This window comes from Acomys minous (assembly GCF_964271855.1).
Source record: "Acomys minous genome assembly, chromosome: 18".
NCBI lineage: Eukaryota > Metazoa > Chordata > Mammalia > Rodentia > Muridae > Acomys > Acomys minous.
In genome coordinates this window covers 54768510-54793448 of record NC_140501.1, presented here as the reverse complement: position 1 = coordinate 54793448, position 24939 = coordinate 54768510, and the positions used below count along the sequence as shown (strand labels likewise).

The following is a 24939-nucleotide window of genomic DNA, read 5'->3' as shown; positions in this document are numbered from 1 at the left end:
CTACTCTCGAGAAACAAAACGGACCAACGAACGACCACTACACACAAGCACGACCTCTAAACCATGCACGGTTTGAAATGCAGTTGCTTAAACAAATTACTCCGAACCCGTTCATCATCCCCTGCCCCCCAATACCACCAAAACTTTCTCATGGCTATGACGGCTTGTAGTAGAAGTCTTAGAGTCTTTAAAAACTCAGTTCCGTTACATAAACATGTTTTCACGTCAATCCCAGGTATAGGATATGGGACTGCTTTAGACTGTCCACAGCAGCAAACTATTTGCCTGGTGCAGGCTCTGAGATGGTGTGGTCTGTGTCAGCTGCAGATAGTTTAATTCTGAGGAACCTGGAGATAAATGCCAGAGCCAGGAGAGAAATTGGGGTGGGGGGAAGTTCCATAAAAGAAGAAGGCTGCTGATGCCTGTCCCCTGCTGCTCCTGGCTACTGTTGATACAGTTGGAGAAGAAAAACTAGTGATATCCCAAAACAAAGATTGGACTTGCACCAAGGAACCCAATGACCCTAAGCAGCAGAAAGTAGCTAAAGACAACTACGCCCCTTCTCCCCACTTTTTTCTCTCCTACCTGGTTTTGGGGTGTTGGAAAGGCTTGGAGTGGAGTAGGGAGGTAGAGGCATAAGATACCCAAATAAAATAGTTTAAAAAGTACGCCTATCATGGCTCCCTGCTAGAGTCTCTCCAGGTCTGACCTTGTGCCCTGAGTTCTTGGAGGAATGAGCGGCAACACTGCTTCAGTGTTTCCGTGGTGACAGGCAGACAGCTCCCACCAGGGTCAGGATTGCTAACAATCTGTCTCGAGGGCACTGCCATCACAGCCAAAGCCTTTTCTACACCCAACCGACAGGCCACAGGGGCCCTGATCCCTGCTCTCTCCCCGCAGTCCTCACAAGTCTAACCAAAGTCAGTAGTGTGCAGGACACGGAGGCCAGAAAGCCTCTCAGTAATCAAGAGCTGCCTCGAAGGAATCTCCAGCCTTCCATGCTCCCTGGAACAATCTGTCATGAATTACTGGCCTCACCTGGAAAATCAGAAAGGCCAACCCAGTCCACTGGGGTCACTCATGACTGACCAAGAGCAACAAGTACTTCAGCCTAAGGAGGGAAGCAGTGAATTGTGTCAGGGCCTCTTGCTGAAGTGTATGCTTTCCTTTACTCTCCCAATTTAATATCTCTATTTAATGACAAAGTGAATTATCCTCCAAAATAGCAAATGTTCACTACCTTGCTAAATAATAAAATACATTTTCCCAGCACACAAACCGATCGCTTTACTCTTACACCAGAACTGATGTGAAATTACATGTCATGAATTATTCATGTCACTCAATTTAATTCAATTATTTTTACTGAATTCATATCTAATCCATAAAAAAAAAATGTTTAACTCAACCACCCCCAAATCATGCCTGCATCCTTGAATAATAGATTTCTTGCAAAATTTCAAGGAAGATAAGTGGCTATCTGGTTGGAAATGGCAAGGCAGATCACAATCACAATCATGAAAATAATTTTAACTATTTAGCCATACCTCCTGTTCTATTTACCGACTGATGTCTCATAGAAGATAGCATATTTAATATCAAACTAGAATCAGAGCAGCAGGGAGAGTGCCTCAGATCCAATTACAGCAGCAAAGCCATTTAGCTTTTCTGCAGAATTCATACCTAGAGCAGGCAAGTGGCCTAAACATGGCAGCGCCACACCAGACACAAAGCTCAAGCTGGGACTTGCTGGAAAAGACTCCCTGAACGGCCCAGGAAAAGTCATCTTTCCCCTGTCCCTAGCAGCCCATACCACCATACCAGCCCCTGCTTTTCAGCTGTCTCTTATCACTCACCTCCATGGAAATGTCGACACATTTACTGATAGCCTTCCACTTGTCTCCTCATCTGCCTGTCCATCCCAAATACTGGCATCGTCTGGGGCCATTTCACTCTCCCCAGAGTTCCTCTATATCTTTGAATCCCCTTTGCTTACACCACGTACATTGTACCCCTCCGCCCCTGCTGCCCCGGGCCAGGAGGCCATCATTTGACATCGCCTTACATGGCCATTCTCACCATGCCTGCTCTCTACCAGCATCAGACCTCCACTGCCTCAGTCCTGTTCTGGTCTCTGGGTGTGCTGGACTTTCTAGCCAAAGCACAAGCAATCCCTTTCTTTTTCACAGCCTAGAGATTTGCTTGTTTGCTTGTTTGCTTGCCTGCTTGCCTGCCTGCCTGCTTGTTTTGGGATAGGGTCTCACATCTCTCAGCCTGACCTCAAGTTCCATGTAGCTGAACATGACTCTGAACTTCTGATTCTTCTGCCTGTGCTGTTCCTGATTCTTCTCCCAAGTGCTGAGATTACAGATGTGCCCCCACTACACCCCCTTTATTGGGTGCTGGGGATGGAACTAGAGCTTCATGTATACTTGGCAGGCACTCTACCAACTGAGCTATGTGCCCATCTCAGGAGAGTTCTTTTATCTTTTTTATACTCCTTGTGCCATGAATTCACAGAGACCTGCTCCCTACCCTCTGGTTCCTATGGAGTGCATTGTTCTGGACAGAGCAGGCTTCAGATTCCACTGAGCCCTGGTCTCTTTCGTTTTGGCTTCTTCCTCTCGTCATTTTTCTTTACCAGCTTCAGGAAGCTGTGTCGGCTCCTAGAGGGACATGTGTGGTTTATAGATACTTTAGATGTATTTATTTATTTATTTATTTATTTATTTAAGAGTCTTGCCTGCATGACTTGTTTGTTAACAGTACCTGCTGCATGCTGGGTGGCACCATTAGGACGTTCAAGTGTTACCATGGTAACACATTGAGTATTCTTTTTAGAATGGTACCATTCTTGTGATAGTCACAATCCACCTTTCTGATAGATTCATATCAGCAGTGGCCAAAGGCACAACTTCAAGAGTTGGAGTTCCTACTCAGCGCTCCTCAAGTAGTTTAAGAATACGGTATGGAGGTAAAATGTCTCCCACAGACATATTTTGAAACTTGGCCCCCAGATGGTGGTGGTATTTTGAGAGATCATGAAACCTTTAGGAAGTAGGTTTGAGGAAGAGTAGGCTATGAGATTTATAACCAGCCTTCTTTCCGGTCCTGTCTCTGTATCCTGATCCACGTAGATGCTGGCAAACAGACCCACAATCTCCCACCACCATGGCACCACCATGTCTTCCCTGCTATGGCGGACTGTAAATCAAAACAAATCTTTACTCTTTTTTGCTGCAACCATGCCACTCCCAGCAAATCCTCAGACTGTTCTGAGCATCTGCCTCCTCTTCTACCCCAACCTATGGAGCACAGCTTAAGGATACCACAGGCACGGGCTGCTGCAATGACAAGCATACTCCAGCCTCGAGCAGGTCAGTGCTCCATGGAGTTCTTCTCCGGGCTACAAGACCCCTCTCCAGCTCATCTTTCTCAAACCTTTATACGCCTCAGGATCCCACACCATCGTCTCACTCCTACCTCACACAAAAAGCTAGGAACCACCCACCATCACTAGATGCATCCATGCCAAGAGCCTCATGGCATTTTATCCATATTATCCCAGTGGCATTTTTAAGTTACTAACTTTCACTGAGTTCTTCTAAAATTCTCAGCATGACTTGAATGCAAACAAAGGCATCTCTGTGTATGTGTGGTACGTGTTTCCAATCCATCTGCCTCTTCCAATTAGAAGAGCAGGCACTCATCTCAACAACGAGAAGCCCACGGCATCTTTATCTGTCTCCAGTAATGGTGCTCTCCATAAAGGAATTTTACCATGGTCAAACTCAGGCAAGAGAATCGAGGGAATTAATTCCCAACCAATCTCTCAGCTGTCCAGTCTCCTAACAGTGTCTCCCATTGGCCAACAACACCCGAGGCAGAGAGCCAGAAAGCCCCTGGGTATATGTGGAGTCCATCCAAGCACAGAAGTGTTCAGAGGAGGGTCTGGAAAAATCAAATGGAGAGTAACTTTCAGAAGAATTGAGTAAGCGCAAACCAAACTGATCCTAAACAATGCTGTGGGCTCTACAGGACTTGGAAACACTGAATTCCCTTCTTATGTACTCTCAAGCTGCTGCTGCTTCTGGCCTCGGAGCAGTAAAACTGATAGCAGCTCCCGTGGGCTCTGCCCACGTCCACTGGTGTCTCTCAACCCTGGCCACACCTCTGTAGGTAGGTAGTGCCTTTCATAGACTGCAGTCAGTCATTCACCCTGAATATACTTCTCTCATGACCCCAGCCTGCCCTGGGAGCTTAGGGTGCCATGTAGAAACAACCCCAAACTTCATTGTGCCCGGTGCCCTACCCACGTTACAATTCTGGAACATATCCCTCCAGCCACGTTGCTTTTTCTGCACAAAGGCTTGCCTTCACTGGCCATCTGGAACTTTCCAAGAACCAAGCACTCAACACTTTTTTTTTTAATCTGCCACATCATCTCTGAGCAGTTTTCTCTCCAAGATGAGGGCTGTGTGTGACTCATCTTTGGGACCCACATGCTGATCAGAGAACCAAATACACACAGTAGCAGGTTACCCAATTGCTTCCCCCTGTAAGAGGCACCACGCACATGAGTTGTTCAACCCGCACCCCCAGTAGAAAATGAATGCGACAGGTCTTCCTTCACCTCCTCCTGATGCTAAGGAATGTGATCAACAAAAACACAAGTGACAGGTCCTGCTGTGTCCTGTCATCTTGTTCAACAAGACTCTTTTCTTTCCACAAAGGCCTGTTCATATTTTATGGACAAATTATATATCACTATTAGAATATGCCAGAAATAATATCCCAGATAATGGGTCTCCATGGAGCTAATGGCTTCAATTCTCCCAGTGATCTTAAAGGGTGTTTTTGCAGATATAACTCTGGACTATACAGAGGCAGAATTGTGGTCTACATAGATGTCCAAGAGGTTCACAAGAGACTCCCAAAGTCCTAGGAACAGAGTGTTTCCTCTAGAGCAGGGGTTCTCAACCTTCCTACACTGCAACCCTTTAATATAGTTCCTCATGTTGTGGAACCATAAAATTATTTTCATTGCTACTTCATAACTGTAATTTTGCTACTGTTAGGAATCATAATGTAAAATCTGTGTTTTCCAATGCTCGTAGGCAACCCCTGTCAAACAGTCATTTGACCCTCAAAGGGGTCATGACCCACAAGTTGAGAATCGCTGCTCTAGAGTCTCCAACAACTACATTAAGTATGGATATCTAGAGCCCAGGACAAAAGTTTCCAATTGAAGACTGTGTCCAAAATGATGTGCCTCAGTACAGGGGAAAGCAGGGGGAAATGAGAACATCAGGATGGCTGCAGCTTGGCTGTGGAAAATCTCAGACTACACTGAAGCATTGTTCCCACTCCCTTCCCCTTCCCTTAGCAGTGTGATGGCCCACAATCAGACCGGTGGCATAAGAGGGAAATCAAGGCAGGAACAGTCAGGGGATGATGAAACCAAGCAGAGGGCAAGTGTAGCGAGAAGCAGATTCTCAGAAAGCAGGTTTCCTTGAGCAGCTCGTTTAATTGGGGGAAGCAAAAGCTATTTAACCCTTTGTGGAGTAGGTAGAGGTTAAGTGTACATCACTGGTAGGGGCTAAGGCGCTGGGAACACCCTATTTGTATGAGGGGGAATTCTAGGTGCCTACTGAACGTGACCTTATAAGGAGACAGGAAGTTTAACCTGTAACCTGGTCTCCAGGCTATGCCACTACCTCAAGGGTGGCAGAGGTGAGGGATGAAATGCATGCCATGGGGACATGCAGCCTGTGGCAGGGAAAGGGAGTGGTCCTCACTCCTACTGGGGCTGGATACAACTTGACCCCCCTCCTGCACCTGACTGCCTGGCTCCTCCCAGTTCAATGGTACCCTGGCCCTACAAAGCATTTGTACTTTATTGTGGTGTGATGGGAACTCACAGAAATCCCTTGAGTGGAAAATGCTAGACCCACAGTGCTCCCTCAGTGAATGCATATATTGCATGTAGACATGACCTCTGTTACTTCTATCATTCGAGAGCTACTCCAGATAGAGTTTTCATCTCGCTTACATCTTATTCCTGTTCACAGCACACAGCTAATACTCAGTCGATGTCTGCTGAGTAAGTGACAAAGAGCCTTTATTATGTAGTCTTTCCTATAATGAGGGATGTGAAACATCTGGATATGCCCCACCAAGGCTTTGCAGACAATGAAAAAAGAACCAGCACCCAGAACAAGAATGTAGACACAGAAACCCACAGTGTATGCCAAAGATTTCCCAGTCTCTGCACCCCATCACTGTGAGCCTGAGGGGACAGGGAAGCAGAAATAAAACAGTGCGGACTTTCTCTAAGACTGATACCTTTAAGTCAGCGCCCGCATCTTTCTTGGTGGATGAAAATTAAACATTTCCACAAAGTGTTGAGGGTTCCGTGTTTGTATTTATACTCTGTCCTGGTCAAGATGAGATGTCATTTTTGTGTGACTGTAAACGGGAGCAGGAACCTGGGATCTTTCATTATCACAGCAATCAGAGATTCTTTCATGGCTGAAAATGATGGTCAATTTAGGTTTACTCTGATGGTTCCCTAACTGGCTCATCAGAACAAATGGCCCAAAATATGAAAAGTTTAAATATTGTAATGGTAGCAAGAGGCCCCCTCACAGCTATGACAATGAACGGCCTGTAGTGTATTTGCTTGTCCTTAAAGAAACTAATTAAAACTATGTGCTTGTCTGACCCATGTCAGTATCCTCGAATTACTGATCATCCATGAGCATAAGATGCTGTTTGATGAGTGACAAACATGATCCCGCTAGCTAAGACCCATTCACATCCAGAGTACGGAAGTATGCACCATCTTAGAAACAGCTCCCTTTCCACTCCCAGAACCCACACACCACCACCTTTTAAACCAAATACACCATGCTGACCTGGGTGGATCAAGAGCCCTGCAGACCCAGCCAGGGAAAGGTATATAAATTTTTCAGGCTAACTTTGCTGCCCTGCAGATTCATGTGTTTGAGTACTTGGCCAGAAGGAGTGGCACTAATAGGAAGTGTGGCCTTGTTGAAGTGTGTCACTGTGGAGGTGGGCTTTGAGGTCTTCTATGCTCAAGCTATACCCAGCTACCTTTGGATCAAGATATAGAACTCTCAGCTCCTTCTCCAGCACCATGTCTGCCTGCATGCTGCCATGCTTCCCACCACGGTGATAATGGACTGGACCTCTAAAAGTGTAAGCCAGCCCCAGTTAAATGTTTTCCTTTATAAAAGTTTCCATGGTCATGATGTCTCTTCACAGCAACAAAACCCAAAGACACCCTTCTGAGGGACTCTCTCCTGCATGGGCCAGTTTCCTGTTACTGTGACATACTTGATACATGCAACTTACGGGGGAAGGGTTTGGTTTTGCCCACAGTTTCTGAGATTGCAGTCCGGTGTCTTCAACTCTACTGCATCTGGGTCCACAGTGGAACATAATATGATGGTGAGTGGACTGTGTGGTAGAGGCTGTTTGCCCAGGGCAGCTTGGAAGCAGAGAGAACACCTGTGCGCTGAGCTTTCTCAGTTGGTCCATGAAGGTCTCAGCCAATGGGATATGCTGCCCATCTTCAGGATGGTTCTTCCTTCTTGTTAATACTCTCTGGGACCATACTCAGGACACACCCAGACATGTGCTTCTCCTTCTGGGCAATGCTTCTCCTTTAGTTCGCAAGCTCTCCCCAGGTCTAGAGAAGCCCTTTTTCTTGTTTCTCTCCAGACTTCCCCTCTTGTCCCATCTTCTGTCATGAGATTCAGCCCCCCCAAAACAGCAGGGATGCTTCTTGAGGAAAGGACATTTGGAAAGTCTAAGACAGAGTCAGCCTTCAAGTGGACACCTCATGTACAATTCGCACAGGGAGGGTTTGGGCAGAGACAGGAATGGTCTACATGTCTCAGGCAGTTGCTCTAGATAACGTTAGCTTTCTTTCTGCATGCCACCCATAATGAAGCAGAAGCTAACCATAGCAGACCTAAGGAAGGCCGAGGGACTGGACCATATCACGCAGAATTGATTGTGCACACAAGGGTTGTTTTTCAAATACAAAGAAGTCTGCCCCATGTTGGAATTGGTCTTTTTGCTGAACCCTTGGAGCTAAAAAAGAAAAGGGTGGTGGGTGGGGTGGGGTGGGGTGTGACAAGGAAAGTAACAGAAGGGAAGACCACAGTATTCCAGCTCAGGAAAACAGCCTGCTGGGGCTAGGCCAAACCAGGCACCCATGAGAGAGGCATCTCCACTGTGAGGATTGAGGCAGGCACTTGACACAGATGCTGAAGAGAGAGAAAGACCAGATGAGAGACTCTCCTGGTAGAAATATGGAAGTTGTGCTCCATAAGGACAGTGTGGAAAGTCCCAGGGCACATTTCCAGAGGTTCTTCCAGAAGTAATCAACACCCTCGCTGGTAAGAAGTGAGCTTATGTGTATAGCTCCTCTAAGCAAACTCCAAACCTTCTTTCAGTAGTGAGACTAACATGGTTGACTCTCTTTTGGCACCAGACACCCTCCCCATGGGAATCTTGACAACTAATATGCTGGGAGAGACTACAGAAAGAGCTCCAGGCCCACAGAGTCTACAACCTGAACATTTTTCATCTAGAGGCAATTAAAAATAATGTAGAACAACCAAGTGTGGTGGCACATGCCTATAATCCCAGCACTTGGGGAGGCAGAGGTAAGCAGATCTCTGCAAGCTTGAGGCCAGCCTGGTCTACAAAGTGAGTCCCGGATAGCCAAGGCTACACAGAGAAACCCTATTTTGAAAAACAAAAACAAAAAAAATCCAAGAGGAGTAAAAACCTACTGTAAGTGTCTGCCATGTGTGTGCATACACATGGTTTGTATAAAGGCAGACACACATTTACCACAGTTTGCATGTTGAGGTCAGAGGATCGCCTTGAGTGTCAGTCCTCACCTGGTTTGAAAATGTCTCTTTTCATTGTTCTCTTGTTGTATATGCCAGCCAGCTGCCACTGGCCTCCAGGCATCCTCGTGTCTCCATTTTTTTTTTTCATCTCTCCATAGGAGCCCTGGGATTATAAGACTAAGCTATGCTTTGGGAGTTTATGCCAGTTCCAGAGATTCAAACTCAGGTCCATATAGTTGCACAGCAAGCGCTTTTACCCACTGACCCATCTCTCTATCCCGTGTCTCCTACAATCAAAGCGAAAAAAATGTCATCAGAGTAGGCCAAGTCTTGCTTGTTTCAAACCCATCCTCAAACAACATGTTAATGAACTAATGTAGAGAGACAGAGAACCAGAGTGTGAGCCTCAGTGAAGATAGCACGGTGCCACTGGCCAGGAGCTCAGGTATGTCTCTGAGATGTGCGAATGTAGTGAGACTGCTACCTTCCTCAGAGCTTTGGAATGAAAAGCTCAGGCTCCAGTGGAGGTGAAACAATCACCCCACTAAAGAAGAGTGGGTTCTCCTTGCCCTAATATCCTAGTCAAGTTTCTGTTGCTGTTATGATACTCTGTGACCAAAAGCAAGCTGGGGAGGAAAGAGTTTATTGGGCTTACACTTCCACATCCTAGTCCATCAATGAAGGAAGTCAGGGCAGGAACTTAAGCAGGCCAGGAACCTGGAGGCAGGAGCTGATGGAGAAGCCAGGGAGGAGTGCTGCTCACTGGCTTGCTCTTCGTGGCTTGCTTGGCCTGCTTGCTTATAGAACCCAGGACCACCAGCCCAGGGATGGCACCACCCACAATAGGCTGGGCCATCCCCAAGCAATCACTAACTAAGAAAATGCCTTACAGCCAGATTTTATGGGAGCATTTTCTCCATTAAGGTTCCCTCCTCTCCGATGACTCTAGCTTGTGTCAAATGGCATAACCAGCCAGCCCACCTAACTCTGTAGATGCCGAAGCTGAGACTTGATTCAAGTTCACTGACTTCACTTGCTACCCAAGCTAGCAAAGGCTATGTTGGCAATAGTTTTGGACTGCGGGGTAGTGCCTACATACTTTCCTGGACAGCTCTGCTGGCCACATGATGTCTAAGGAGATTCACTAAACATAGGACTTTGCCTCGTCACTAAAGTTCCACATCATGCACACAGAATTACCAAACTGTTCTTCCAGAGGCCATATAATATAGTTTCAGAGGCACACATTTGGACGTCAACTATGCGCCTTAAGAAACAAAGGAGGCATGGATGTTCTTTGCAAGCTGATGCTCCGAACACTACTTAAGTCACACTGAAATTAAGCATCAGGACGGAAAGTGTTAACACGCACTTAGCCTATGTTCCTTTGCCAAAGCACTTACTTTAAAGGCAGTTGCTACATTTGCTTCATCTCCTGGCCTTAATTTAGGTTTTGCTATGCTCGACAATTTCCATGCCAAGAGGAAGAGACTGAGTGAGAAAGGGGACGTACTGGTCTGAACCTGGAGAGTTGATCTAATTGAACTGAAAAAAAAATTAAAACCCTCCTCCATCTGCTCGGCACACCTGCTGATGGAGCACAACCACAGGTAGAAAGGAAATCCATCAGAGACCAGTTATAAATAGACTTTTATTTCATCTGCTAAGAGCTTGGCAGCCGAGGTGGGAGGGCTGCCTACGCACTGGCAGCCAGGAGAAAGCACTGTGCCGCTTTTATGCTTCAGTGGAAGGATCGGAGAGAAAGAGAACTAAAAAAAACAATGAAAACGAAAGTGGAATAAAATAAAGTGTGCCAGAAGTCCCAGAAGCTGATGTGACCACCAACCAGCAGGCAGTTTAAGAATGTCAGATACCGCTGGTGAAAGACAGGGAAACCTAAAGACAGATCATGCCTGGTTCACCCATCACTTCTAGAATAAAGCTGGCACATGACAAACCACCATTTGGTTATTTATAAAATGAATAAAAATTAACATGGCTCTGGGTTTGGTCTTCACACTAGCTGACACAATGTTAGCATTTGATGGCCGATGCTGGTGGGAGGGCCATCTTTCTTCGGTGTTGTTGCCCCTGGTAGGCTGTCCATGCTCCAGTGGATAGCTCTATACACATGCATATGCCAGCAGCCCGAATTAGACTCAGTATGTATTTTAAGGGGTGGAGAGAGAGAGGAGAGGAGAGGACATGAGAGGAGAGGAAGGGATGGGAGAGGAGGGTAGCGAGCAGAGGAGAGGGTATGGAAGGGGAGAGAGAGGAGGGGAGGGGAAGGGAAAGATGAGGGGAGGAGAGGAAAGAGGAGAGGAAAGGAGAAGGGAAGGGAGGGGAGAGAGGAGAAAAAGAGGGGAGGGGAGGGGAGAGGAGGAGAGAAGAGAAGAGAAGAGAAGAGAAGAGAAGAGAAGAGAAGAGAAGAGAAGGGAAGGGAAGGGAAGAGAAGAGAAGAGAAGAGAAGGGAAGGGAAGGGAAGGGAAGGGAAGGGAAGAGGAAGTTGGGAGGGAGATATGCATGAAGGCTCTAAGAGGAATTGGAGGTTGGGGGAGGGCACGATCAAAACACTTGTATATGTGTATAAAATTGAGATAAGTGGTTAATTTTGGTCATATTTCTATATACAACTACAATTAACTCATGAGTAGAGAGAAGAAAAAAAAAAGCCCAGGTCCATGAAGAAGAGATGGGTATGTAAGAGGAGCATCCTAGCAGAGGCATGGCTTCTGCCGCCCAGGAAAGTGAGAAGCAGCCATTCTTCACATCCTGCTGCCTCCAGAATGGGCCTCATACCAGGTCAGCAAACAGCACTTTGACTGGGACAGGCCTAACCTTCAAGGGAGCACATGGAAGGAACTGCTGGATGCAATGGCTGCCCAAGGTGGGCCTGATGGAGCATTTGGATCCAAAACCTCAAGGGCAAAATGTCAGCAGTTCTATTTCTAAATAAGGCCTTGGAGAACTCGGTAAGGGAGGAAGGGAGGAGGGGGTTATATTTATCTCGCTTGCAGAAAAGTGGGTTCTCAGAACCCTCCCTCATCCCCAAGAACATTAAGAGCATCATCAAGAAGATAATGACCCTCTATTCTGTCGCCACCAAGGACAGCAAAAGAAACGGGATTGACTGTGTCACGGGAGAACTGGGTTAAATGGAAGAGCTTCCTGGCAGCAAAGGTCATTAAGCATGGGGAAGGGAAGGCAGTGGAGATTAGGGGTGCTTCCTGGAGGTCTTTTCAAAAAGCAGAATAGCTTGCCAACTACCTGGGGTCACTTAGATGCAGTTCTGCCAACCCCTCTGGCCTTGATCTGGGAACTAAACTCACCCTCTGGCCCAGCCAAGGGACAGCTACTGTCACTCGCTTGTAAGGAGCTCTCAGAAGGAGAGTTAATGTTAAGAAAATGGCGAAAGCGCTCTTGGAGCTAAAACTCACTTTTCTTTATTTAAAGAGTACACTGGGGGAGGGGTGTTTTCTTTCTTTCTCTCCTCCTCCTCTTCCTCCTCCTTCTTTATATATTTCCAGAAACAACCAAACTGCATCCTCACAGATCTGTTCTTCTAAAGCATAACAGGAACATGGGTGGGAGACGCTGGGTGAGGACTTTCTGAGCTGAGGGTGCAGCAGTGCTCTGCTCTGCACCTCCAAGCCAGGCAGCTGAGGCTCAGAATGGAGAGCCTCCCTCGGCTAGTCACTGTACTATACAATTCTAAAGTCTTTTTTTTTTAAATATTGCGTTTTTAATTGTGCATACTTATGTGTATTGTGTATATTGTACACGAGTGCAAGTGCTCATGGAGGCCAAAGAAGGCATAAGAGCCCCTGGACGTAAAGTTATGAGGAGTGTGGGTGCTAGGAACAGAACTCAGGTCTTCCAAGAAGGCAGACCCTGTGTTTAATTGCTGATCCACGTCTCTAGCCTCCATGTTTTAAAAAGCTGTTTGTGTGTATGTGTGCAAGCCTAAGTGTATATGTACATGTATATGTGTATGTAAGAGAAACAGATGGAACACTGAGTACAGAGCTATAAAAATGAGGACTAGAAAGACAACTCACTGGTATATAAATATATATACACACACACATAAATATACACACACCCACAAACATAGAGAGATATATTTATGTGTGAACACACACCCACATATGTATTCAAGATGGCCTCTTATTCTCAAAGTTCAAGTTCTCGAAATTCATTGCGTCTCTGATCTCCTTTTATCTAAGCAAAGACACAAGCCAGGGAGTGGCAGATCTGTATGACCCAGGTCCTTCTCCCTCTGCTGTGGCAGCAATGGCTGTGTACCAGGCTGTGTCGATTAGTCTGTCCTTCTCCACTTCCTGGAGAGTTTCATTGGGCTGGGCTGTGTGTTTGCTGTCTCATCACTTAATCCTGAAGGACTTGGATAGAAGGACACAGATTGGCTTCCTGAATGGATGCATGGATGGATGGCCTAGGATCCACCAAAGGACACATGTTCCCTACTGGAGGAGATACAAGAAAAAGGGAGGAGGGAGAGGAGGAAATGGAAAAAGGAAGGAGGAAGAGAAGTGGGGGGCAAGAAGTAGAACCTGCAAGAGCAGCAACTTGGGCTGGGGAGATGGCTCAACTGGGGTACAGTGCTTACCTCATAAGAATGAGGACCTGCGTTTGCTCTAGAACCCTCTTAAAGGAAAACAGACAGACAGGCAGGGCTGGTGGTGGGCATTTATCCTCCCAGCACTGAGGACGCAGAGACCGGTGGATTTCTTGGGCTCCCTGGCTAGCCAGACTAGCCTCCTCGGTGAGTTCCAGGCCAGACGGAGACTATCTTAAAACAACCCAAAGCATGTACAGTGCCTGTGGAAAGACACCCAAGGTGGTCTTTTGGCCTCCATACACACATGAACAAACTTACATGTGCATCTATACACACACACACACAAACACACAAACACACACATCTGCATGAACATAGCACAGTATTCTCCTGCTGAGCCGTTACAGAGTGAGCAAAGGCAAAGGCAAAAACAAACAAAAGAGCAAGAGCAAAAGAGTTGAAGGCAGAAGGCTGGGTCTGCACACTAACCTTGTCACTAAAAAGACCAGGCACTACACTTCTCTGAACTACAAAATTTTTTTAACCTGGGTGGGGGGGAGAGGGTATCTGTCTGTCTGTTTGCTATTTGTAGCTTAGCATAAAAAAAGCAGAGTCTGCAATTACACATAGTATTACTTTAACACACTCTTTATGAAGACGTCTCATTAACTGTGACATAGAGGAGAGATGTACAAAGATGCTAACTCGGGGGAAGAATTCAGCAAGGCTCCAGGGAGGGAGGGTGGGGGATGGGAGAGGACCTTTCCCAGTCCCCAGCTTTCTGTCAACTGCTCACTCATGGGGATCAAACTCAAGACTTTGCACCAAGTGGGGAGACCCAGGCTACACCCTTGTGGAGGGTAATCTTGCCAGATCCGGTCTGGAAAGCTGGCCCAGCAAGCTTGAGTTAGCAAGCCCTGGCTCCCACCAGTTATTAATTCCCACTCATAGCATTATTGATGACTGCAGCTAACAGTCTTGTTTTCAGGATCCTGTCCAATGGTAAAGAAACTGTCTGGTCACCCAAAGTGTTAAAAAAAAGTTCATAAATAGATCTCTGCAGTAATCAGGCAGTGAACAGAGGGCCGTGCCCAGGGCATCATGTCTGCCGCCCCACCCTTCGTGTCTGCAGCCTCCCTGTGCTCTTTTGTTTTGCAAAGTGATTTGGGAGATTAAGAGGGTTTTGTTTGGGTGGGAGGGTGGCCCCCTCGGTGAGTGAGTGCTACTTGATTGCACAACAAAAGAGAAGCTAGAGCTTCAGCCACAACTTAGCTCCGCTGGCCCCAACAGTTTGCTTTTCTCAATTAGTTTATTTTGTTAGAACTGAGAGGGAAAGGAAAAAGCACTCACTGCACAGAGAACAGCTCACTGTGTAGGAATGACTGTGATCAAATCAAAAGAATGCTTCTTCTAAGGGCAAGGGAGCTGCAGGTGGGCGGGACTGCGCAGGCATCACTAGTGTGTTCTGAGATACCTGGGAGGTGGGGGGGGGGGGGGCAGGGGGGGAGGGGGAGGGCTAGCTCAATGGCAATGACTGGCTCCAGGGAAGCAGGATCTGCCCAAGATGGCAACAAATTGGGTCTGTATGGAAAGTTTGAAACTTTATCTCCTAGCTATTAAGGGGATACGGCACATTTAAAAAAAAAACAAACAAACAAACTTCTGCTTCCTCTGCCACATCCAAGAACATGGACTATGTATGTATTATGATGAAACTTGTCTCTGAAAGCAACAAAAAAAAATGTATAAGGACAAAACGGCCTAGAGAAAATTATGTAAAGGCTATATAAAATATAGAAAAGGAAATATAAGTTACCAATACAGAAAGACACTCTATCCCACTAAGCAAACAGGCACACAGATAAAAGTAACAGCAAAATATAGCCCGGATTGGTCAGAAATTACTGGACACTAGTAGGTTATGGATGAAGATGCAGTGAGCTGTCCCTTCCCCAGCACAGACATAAGATAGGGCAGCTGTTGAGCTGATGTTACAGAGGACAGCTCGCATATTCCGCAGTGAGCCCCAATCCAGGCCTTGCCCAAGATGCCCCACATGCATGCAGATGACACATCAAAGAGAAGTGTAACAGCATCCTTAGCACTAGGCAAAGACCTGAATCCAGCCAGCAAAAAATAGATGGATTGTAGTGGACCTATGCTGGCAACACAGATAAATCTCTACAACGCCTAACTAGCTTTGCAAGAGAGGATAGCATGAGTTCAAAAACATTTTAAGCGGGTGTAAGTTGTAGACGTGTAACATAAAGGTTGTCTACAGCTGTACATGGCGCAAACACTATAAAGTATGTACCAGAAGGTTTACCAATTTCAAGGCTTTAGTTTACGTGTGTGTCACATGATTTCAGTTGCTAAAAAATAAAAAAAATACCTAAAGGAAATAAATATAGCCATGTGTTCATCCGGGATAGTGGGTAACTGGTTATTCATTCTGTCTTGCTCTCTGTATTTGAAAGTTTTTCCTAACTAAAAATGTTTTAAGCATTTTAAGAAGATGCTCATTTAACCATTGCCTATCGGCATGCACAGCTGAAAAGCATGAGGCATTAGGCACATCACCTTTATCCATCACCAGCATGTGCTTGGAGTAGCTAAACTAGATAATTATCGCTCGCGCCTGTGTCAGGCCTATCAGCTAAATAGCTTCCAGCCATATTACTCCATTTAGCATTCTTGCCAAACCTTGGATATAGGTATGAAGACAGCCATTTTACTGACAGGAAACATCAACCATTACCGATTGAGGGTTTTTTTTTTTTCAAGATCACTCAGGTAGTGAGGGAGCCATTGCTTCGATTGCTTGTGAGCATTGCCACAGACAGATGCCCGGAGAGACCTGCAGGCCTATGGCCCCAGACACCCACACATCATCTGCAAGGTCTGGTTCTCAACATGAAAGCAGATTTAGCAAATAAAGTTCTCCCTCAGTGAAGCTCTTACAGAGCCCAGTCAGATGCCCCTCGTCTGTGCAACCTTTCTAATACACTGGCTGCCTCTAAAGATAAACTGTAAACATCATCTCAATCTCAGGATGTACTAATGAGGATGGGAACAGAAGACCTGTCCAGGTAGGAGCTCCCGAAGACTGGGGAGGTGGCTGAGTAGATAAAGCACTTGCCATGTGTGGGCTGGAATGGATATCCAGAGAACCCACTTACAAGCAAGGTTGGAGTTGTAGCTTCCCTGTAATCCCAGTATTTGCCAGGCCAAAGCATGGAATCCCCAGGGCAAGCTGGCTAGCAAGAGCTCAGGGTTCAGTAAAAGATACTGCTTTAGTAAAGAAAGAGAAAAGCAACCAGGAAGACATCCAACATTGACTTTAGGCCTCAACTCCACACGTACACACATGTGTATGCACATCCACAAACACATGGACCCACACACTTGATTGCACAACATGTGCACACACACACATACACACACACACACACACACATACAAATGCTCAATAGTTAAAAGAACTATGAAAATTCCCAAGTTAATAAAGTAGAAACTGTTATTTTATCGTTTGATATCTTTTATTTAGTGACTGTAGGCACACACACACTAATCCCAACGAACTGAAAAATAAAGAGTGGACTCAGTTCTTGTTTTGAGAATTTGTGTCACTACACAAGCTGACCAAACACGCTCTGCGCTGAGGCTGGAGAGACAGTCCAGAGGTCAAGAACACCTGTTGCTCTTACAGAGAACCAGGAGGCAATTCCCAGAATGCACAGGGTGGCTCATAATCTGTAACTCTCTTAAGAAACTCATGTCTTCTTCTGACTTCCATGGGAACCAGACAAGCACATGGTGCACACACATACATGCAGTACAAATGCTTATACATATAAAAGAAAAGCTACAAAAATTACAACAACAAACCTATTGTACCAATATAAGCTGAATTTATGGACTCTGCCGCCCAGGCCCTGTCCAAATTATTACATCAAGTTCAAAAACAACCACAAAAATAACCGCACTGCCTACTAGAGGCCACACTTGACTGCGCCCAGCAGTGAACAGACCCCCTCCCACCCTGGATGGCTCATGAAAGTTAATGAGAAGTATGGACTCCTCCCCTTCTTCACAGAGGGGAGGATGCCCACTCCCCATATGGCTCAGTGTCAAAGACATGAGGAAGATGATGAAGCTCACTTTGAAGTGCCCAAAGCATCTAGGATAGAGTCACACTGGTCCTACCAAAAGCAAAAAAAAAAAAAAAAAAAAAAAAAAATCATCACATGAACCAGAGGCTAAGAAGGCCAGCCTGACAAGATGGCACAGTAGATAAAGGGTACTTGCTACCTGGCCTGATGAGCTGAATTCCATACATGTAACCCACATAGTGGAAGGATCTACACACACACACACACACACACACACACACACACACACACACAAATTAAAGAATGCTAATGACCAGGTGACTTGGCGTTGATGATATCCAACACATTGAAAAGCAGCAACATAAAAATGTACAGTTAGAAATTACAAACAGACATGAAACAAATCAGAAAGAGAATATCTTAATAAAGAGGGAACAAATGAAGTACAGCAACAAACTCAAGCTCACTGGATAGGTTGAGTGACAATAAGCTGCGACCCTGAGGAGCCAAACAATACAAAAAGAAGGGAAAATAACCAAAATATTGGGAAGGGACCTGAGGAGATGTCTAAGTGGTTAGGAGTCACACTGCTCTTGCAGAAAACCTGACTTCGGTTCCCAGCACCAGTATTGAGTGGCTTACAACCACCTGTACAACCCCAGGGGGATCCAAGTCCACTGGCCTCTATAAGCACCTGCACTCATGGGAACATATAGAAACACACACACACACACACACACAAAGTTTAAGTAAATATCAGGTAGGAATGTAACAAAAGTTCTGACATTCATATCCCAGAAATACTTGAAGGAATAACAGCTGAAAAATCCCCAAATTCAGAAAAAGATGTAACCTTCACATTCAAGAAGATAAATGAGCCTAGAACAGAAAGAACACAGTCAAATATAGGATAAGACACATCTTAATCAAATTCCTTAAAAACTAAAGATAAGAAGGAAGATTTTTGAAAGTAGTGGTAATATCTTACAAAGGCAAAACAGATCTCCATCAGAACCCACAAAGTATAAAGGGCCATGACAGGGCTGAAAGGAAAAAAAAAAACTACAGCCTAGAATTCTATACCCAGCAAAGATATCCTTCAGTGAGGGACCGAGGAGATGGCTGCACAAACATGAAGACCTGCATTTGGATCTGCAGCATTCACGTAAAAGTCTCGAGAGTGGCACATCTATAACCCAGAGCTAGCGAGGGAGGGGCAGAAACAGATGATTCTCTGGAGTGGCCAGTCAACCTTGTCATTCTGTGAGCCTAAGATCCCCTGTCTCAAAAGATAAGGGGGCAAGCAATTGAATAAGAAATCCAATGTCAACCTCCACATGCACACATGTGTATAAAAAACCCACAATCACACATGTGCATACCTACACAAACATGAACATATAAGCTACATACACACACACACACACACACACACACACACACACACACGTACAGTTAGCATGTCCTTCAGAGGTAAAAGGGGAATCCTGACAGTGGTCCCAATGGAGGGACTGGAGAAAAAAATGAGAAATCTACTGCCAGCAGACCCACTCCAAAGTACTCCAAATAGAAGTTAGAAGGATGCTCAAGACGTCACTTTGTGTGACAAATGAACTTTGACTAGATAGCCTGGGACAGTCTAAATACTATTCCATCAGGGTGGTGCCCTGACGAACACTCCTGAGAAATATAACACTACAAAATAATTTCAAGATGATGCATCATTGTAGTACTTATTCCCACACAAAGCTAGACAGGCCTCAGTCAAGACCTCCTATCAGACCACTGACTGTGCGAGGACATGAAGTTCAAGGTATGTCATTTCTGCCTTTGAGGTTCCAAACCTTGTAACCTGCTGTGAGCCATAAAGTGGCCTATGAATCCAGCAAGTCTGCTCCAAGAGATAAGACTCAAAAAAACTGAAAATACAGTCTCAAAGACACATTCACACATCTGTGCCCATGCAGACTCATTCACAACAGAGAAAAGGTGGGAAGCATCCGTCGAGAGGTTTACAGAAGGTAGGCGCCGTGGAATATCATTCGGTCCTCAAAAGGCAGGAAATACTGGCACCTGCTACCTCAGAGAACACGAGTCAGTCACAGAAGAAAGAGGACTCCGATTCTACTCACACAGGGACTAACGAAGTGAGACTGTCAGCAACTGGAGGCAGAACAACGCAGGGAACACAAAGTCCCTCTTATCGAGTACAGAGTTCCAGTTTTGCAAGATGATAATATTTCTGTGGCTGGATCGTGGCCTTATGAGCACCCAAGTGTCAATGAACTCCATACAGAAAAGACTGAAGTGATAAATTAGATGCAATGCATGTTTTTGCCACTATTTTTTAAATGTCTAACTTTCAACAGTAAGTCACTATTTCCCACTCACCCAGTTATACCTATGTGCCAGATCCTTCGCTAAGTGCTATGTGTGCATTCCCTCCTCCCTCCTCCCTCCTCCCTCCTCCCTATGGCCTTTGCGGGACATTCCACGAGCCCTGTTCACAGATGGAAAACTGGGTGTTCGGGACCTGACCAGACCCCTGTGCCTAAAGGACAGAGCCAAACTCTCCAAGCAGGCTGTTGGAGCTCTGCAGGACATCCTCTCTGTGGGCGTGATGGGAGAGGACTGTTCGCTTCAAAGGAAGAGCTCCTCTGAGCATGGGTGGAGCTGTGCACACCTGGTTCTGGAGAGCAACTTCCAAACGGAAGACAGTAGCTTGGAGTTGATCCGTGCAGTGGAATAGACAGTGTGGCTACAGAGGGCCTCCCGCACTTCAAGATGCATCAGCACCGAGCCCTGACTGTACAGGGTCAGCCTCTCGTGGGACACCCTTGAAGCAGGAAGAATGCAGGGCACTGAGCGGCCAGCCGGGGAAGGGTCAGGACTCATTTTTTCTATGTGGCTTTTATTTTAATTGTCTTACAGCGGTGGCTGTGGGGGAGTCGAACGTAGTCATGATGAATGTGGAGCTAAACTCCGCCCCCTCTAAACTCACAACCATCAAGATTAAAAACAAGCAAACGGACGTTTCCTCTTTCAAGCATGAGAAGCAAAATGAGATAAGAACCAGGCCCCTCTCTGCTTGTTCCTTCAGTAGGACATCCTAAGTGTCCCTGTGCTGGCCTTGTTGATGGAACTAGGAGCAAGCTTCTGACCCACTGGAGGGAGATACACACTTATCAATTATTTGTGTCCCCTCCCACACCAGCCTACAGTAGGAACTAATCACGTGTCATTTTCTGGCCAGAGCCAGCCTTCTGGATGTTGACCATTAAGCACCTGTGACTGAGCCTCCACCATCGTTACTCCACCAGCCACTCCCGCCCACCATCACAGCCTCCTTGCTCACCCCCTAACGCGTGTGATGTCTAACTCCTCTTCAGAGCCTACAGCCCTACTTTACTTATTTTGGAGAACAGCCAGGTGGGAGAGTTAAGTCACAGAGTTCAGTGCACCCCCACATAATACAGAGGGGAGACTCATTGCTCCCTCTGAAGAACAACCCCCATCTCTGGCTTAGCCAGGGCAGATGGGCCTCTTGTCCTTGTCTATGTGACAACAGAAAACAAAGCAAACCAAAGAAGATTGTTATAAACGCCCACTGTTTGTTCTATGTCAAAGCCGCGTCTTTGAGAGCGCAATGAATCTGTTGTATCACAGGTTCATCTAATCCGTGAGCAGTGGGCCTGACCTTCCCATCTATTTCCCTGCAGTGTTAGCCCCACACATATGTAAGAAAACCCAAACCACCGAAATGCTTTGGTCATTGCCATGTGGCACCCAAAACAGTTGTGCAAGCCATACTTCTAAAGCTGAGTTGACTGGAGCAAACCTCCATGTTTGGTTTTGTTTTTTGGAACAGAGCTCCCATGGAATATGTATATTACACAATAAAAGTGAACACCCTTTACTCTAGTGAAATGAAGCCCGCATCAGCACTGCCTTTTTCTGTCCAGGCCTTTTAAGCTTGATTTTAAATCCATTCTCTCTTCCATGCACCGATGTGACTTCCTTCCCAATTACCCAGAATAACTTCACCGGTAAAATATTAGCATACAGAAGTGGATCCTCAGTAAACATTTGTTGAATAAATGAATAAATGAGTGAATAATTATAAAATACTGGACAAAACCCCTCTGAGAGGTTTGCATTCGATTATTGAGCAACGTGCTAAGATATTTAGGTTCCTACACTGAAATGGAAGTAAAGAGCGGCCACAGGGGAAAGTAAAATATTAACCCATTTCTGTTTTAATAAGATAGAATGCAAATCCAAGTGTGACGCATATCCGCCTGATGATGGCTTTGTTTAAAATCAGACCACAGTCTTTAGATACATTAAGAATTAAGCCATTAATGCCGCTATGTTGTGGAATTGGTTAAGAAATGCGGATGTGTTTGTCTAAAAGATCAAAGAAAAGAGACGTACGTTAAATTGTTTTTGAAAACTTTAATCAGTGCAGTTCTTAATCAGAGCTATACAAAAAACTTATTTGAGGCAGAGTTGTTAATACCCAGTTAACAGTGAACACTCTAACAGGTCATTTTTCTTGTTTTAAGATACATAGCAAGTAGGCCAGAGAGAAAGTGTCGGTAAGAAACTTTGTTGGGTAAAGCAACTAACATTTACTAAATCTGAAACACAATTACAGTGTAAAATACAGTTTCGCCAACACCAAAAAAATTTAGTATTTCTTAGGTTGTATTCCAACATCTTTGTTTTTAATTTGTTTACTTTTATTATTCTGTTTTAAACTAACTGGTCATACTACAGTTGGGATCAAGTTTGTTCTTTTACTGAATTCACTGCAAAGAAGCTAGGAAGTAAACTCACAAATAATAATTCTCTTAACTCGAAGAGAAAAAAATAGTTTTAAACCAAATAAGCCATCAACCCACAGTGGCAAAGGGGTGTATTAAGTGGCTGCAAAACTCAGAAGATGGTCATGGCATCTGAGCGGATTCCTTGGGCTGTCTTTTCACTCCTGTAGTTTTCAATGTGGATTTGCATGTTCTATGACAGATTCTGTGACTGGTCATATAAGCTCCCCTTTTCAGTGCCCATCACTCTGCCCTTGGCTCAGCATCCATTTTAGAAATATCAGCAAGGAAATGGATAAAATAGCTTCTAAAACAAAGGTTGTTATATTGAACACCCAAATAAACACTACGGATTTCGCGTTATTAAACATAAAAATGTTGGTTCGTTTTTTGTTTTTTGTTGTTTTTATCCTAAAGAGGTGGAAGAAAACACTAGCTTTTAACTTCACACACCTGCGTTCAGCTTCGTGTGTTTTAAAATCATATTTGCTCACTAAATGCCATTTCCAGGATGGCTGGCGTGTCTCTATAATTTCATCAAAACCATCCTCAACAATCGATCGTTGAAGACACGCATTAACAGGAAACAATGAACAAGTTGTTTTTGTCAAAGGATTACAAATCGATGGGTACAAACTGAAAACGGAAGCACAGGTCTCGGAGCATCGTTCAGACTGGCCCCAAATGATCGGCAGTTAGATGGGTACAGCCAATTTCCCGGTACCCTCTCAGTCCACAAAATAAAGGAAAAGTGAGAGTTTCAGGGATGCACCCTCTAATCCCACAGCTTCAACACTCCTTTTTAGAAATAGGGTACTTACTGGTAATTAGGGTGGGCCACACAGACCTACCCCTGCCAGCGAACCTCCCCTATAATAACACTGATGGTTATAAGCAAAATTCTCACACAATCCACCATAAGCAGGCCTCATACTAAGTATTATTTAATAAGAAATTAGACGAAGAAGTATATATCTAAGTAAAACACTGGGTAGAATTTAAAAAGAAGATCGACTAACTTTCCACATTTAAAAAAAAAAACATCTTGAAAGAGTCAAGGTACAGAATAGTGGAATAAAACCTTAGTCAACTCAAAACTGATGATTTTTTTCCCCTCCACCTATTTCATATACAGCTCACGGCTTCTTACCCAAAGGGTTTACATTTCTATTCTTTACCACTCGAGCCATTTCTGCCAACATCATAAAAATTACCTTTGCTCATTTCCTCCTCACAACGCGAATTCACCGACCACAAACATCCCTGCAGACACTTCCCCACCCACCTCCCAAAAATGGTTCAAGCAAGACACGCACGCACACGCACGTATACACACACATACACACACACACACACACACACACACACACACACGCACACATGCACACTCACACATACACACACAAAAAAAAAATAATAATGACCAAGCTCACAGTTCCTGTTTGCCCTTCAGGCGAAGTCGGGTGTCGTCAGCTCGCCTTTCTGGTCTTCGGTATTGTCACTAATTGCTGGGGGTGTAGTTTAGGACGGCATGAAGCTGCAGAAATCAAAGCTGTGGCTTTAAGAGAACGTTTTCTCAAACACATGGATGAAACAACTTTGACTCAGACCCCCTGGCCAGGCTGCCATAAAAATCTTAGAAAGACTCCTTGAAAACTCAGTATCTAGAAATAGGAGAGGGTATTAGGTAAAATAAAAGTATTTAAGTCTAAAAGCTGCCGCTCTAAACATAACTCTGAGGATATCTGATTAGATTTGAGAGCAGGTTTGTATTGATGAGCAAAGTTTATTTTGTAGAAAATTACAATGCTCCCTAATTACATACTCTCCTTGCCATCTTCTACAATAATTCTGTCTCTCACAGTCATGATCATACATGCAAAAAATAAAATAAAATACATTAGTTCCCGAATGCATGGACACTGGGGAGGATGCCTTTTTGAAACAGGCTTTTTTTCCCTGAATGCTGGTGACTAAATGTCATAGTAAAAACCAACACTCTCCAACAGCCCAAGAGACTTCAAAAGCCTTCTAAGTTTGAAAACCAAAAAGTTGTGAGTTTTCCTGTATCCCAGGATGGTTTTCTTTCTGAAGCTCAAGCAGAGAAACAGACAAAAGAGGCTGATACAACTGAGCTCTGCCAAGTCTTGCCTTTTAAAATTTTCCTCAGCTCTCCCTCTGCCTGCCTGCCCCTCTCCTCTCTCTCTCTCTCTCTCTCTCTCTCTCTCTCTCTCTCTCTCTCTCTCTCTCTCCCTCTCCCTATCCTCTCTTTCATTCTCTCTCTCTCTCTCTCTCTCTCTCTCTCTCTCTCTCTCTCTCTCTCTCTCTCTCCTCCCTCCCTCCCTCCCTCTCTCTCACTCTCCCCCTCTCCCACTATGGCAACCTTCCGAGCAGTCTTGGCGGAGATCCAAACTATGCCAGTCTGTCTGAATTCTTGTCTCCAAAGGATGTCCTTTGCAGATCAATTAATACATGTGAAACAGGAAGCTGTGGGACAGTACCCAGATCCTGGCATGAAAGCACTGGCTGCT

At 45.2% G+C, this 24939-nt stretch overlaps 1 protein-coding gene across 5 annotated transcripts in view; it reads right to left on the bottom strand.

Annotated features, from left to right (window-relative positions):
• MSRA (methionine sulfoxide reductase A) overlaps nt 1-24939 on the bottom strand; it is a 316653-nt gene that overhangs the window by 268769 nt on the left and 22945 nt on the right. Inside the window, exon 1 of one of the 5 annotated variants that reach the window (XM_084766945.1) lies at nt 23623-23647. The exons of the other annotated variants lie outside the window; for them this stretch is intronic. Coding sequence (XP_084623071.1) covers nt 23623-23632 — 10 coding nt within the window. The 5' untranslated portion in view covers nt 23633-23647. Of the gene's footprint in view, nt 1-23622; nt 23648-24939 lie in introns of those variants that run through there. 5 annotated transcript variants of the gene reach the window in all.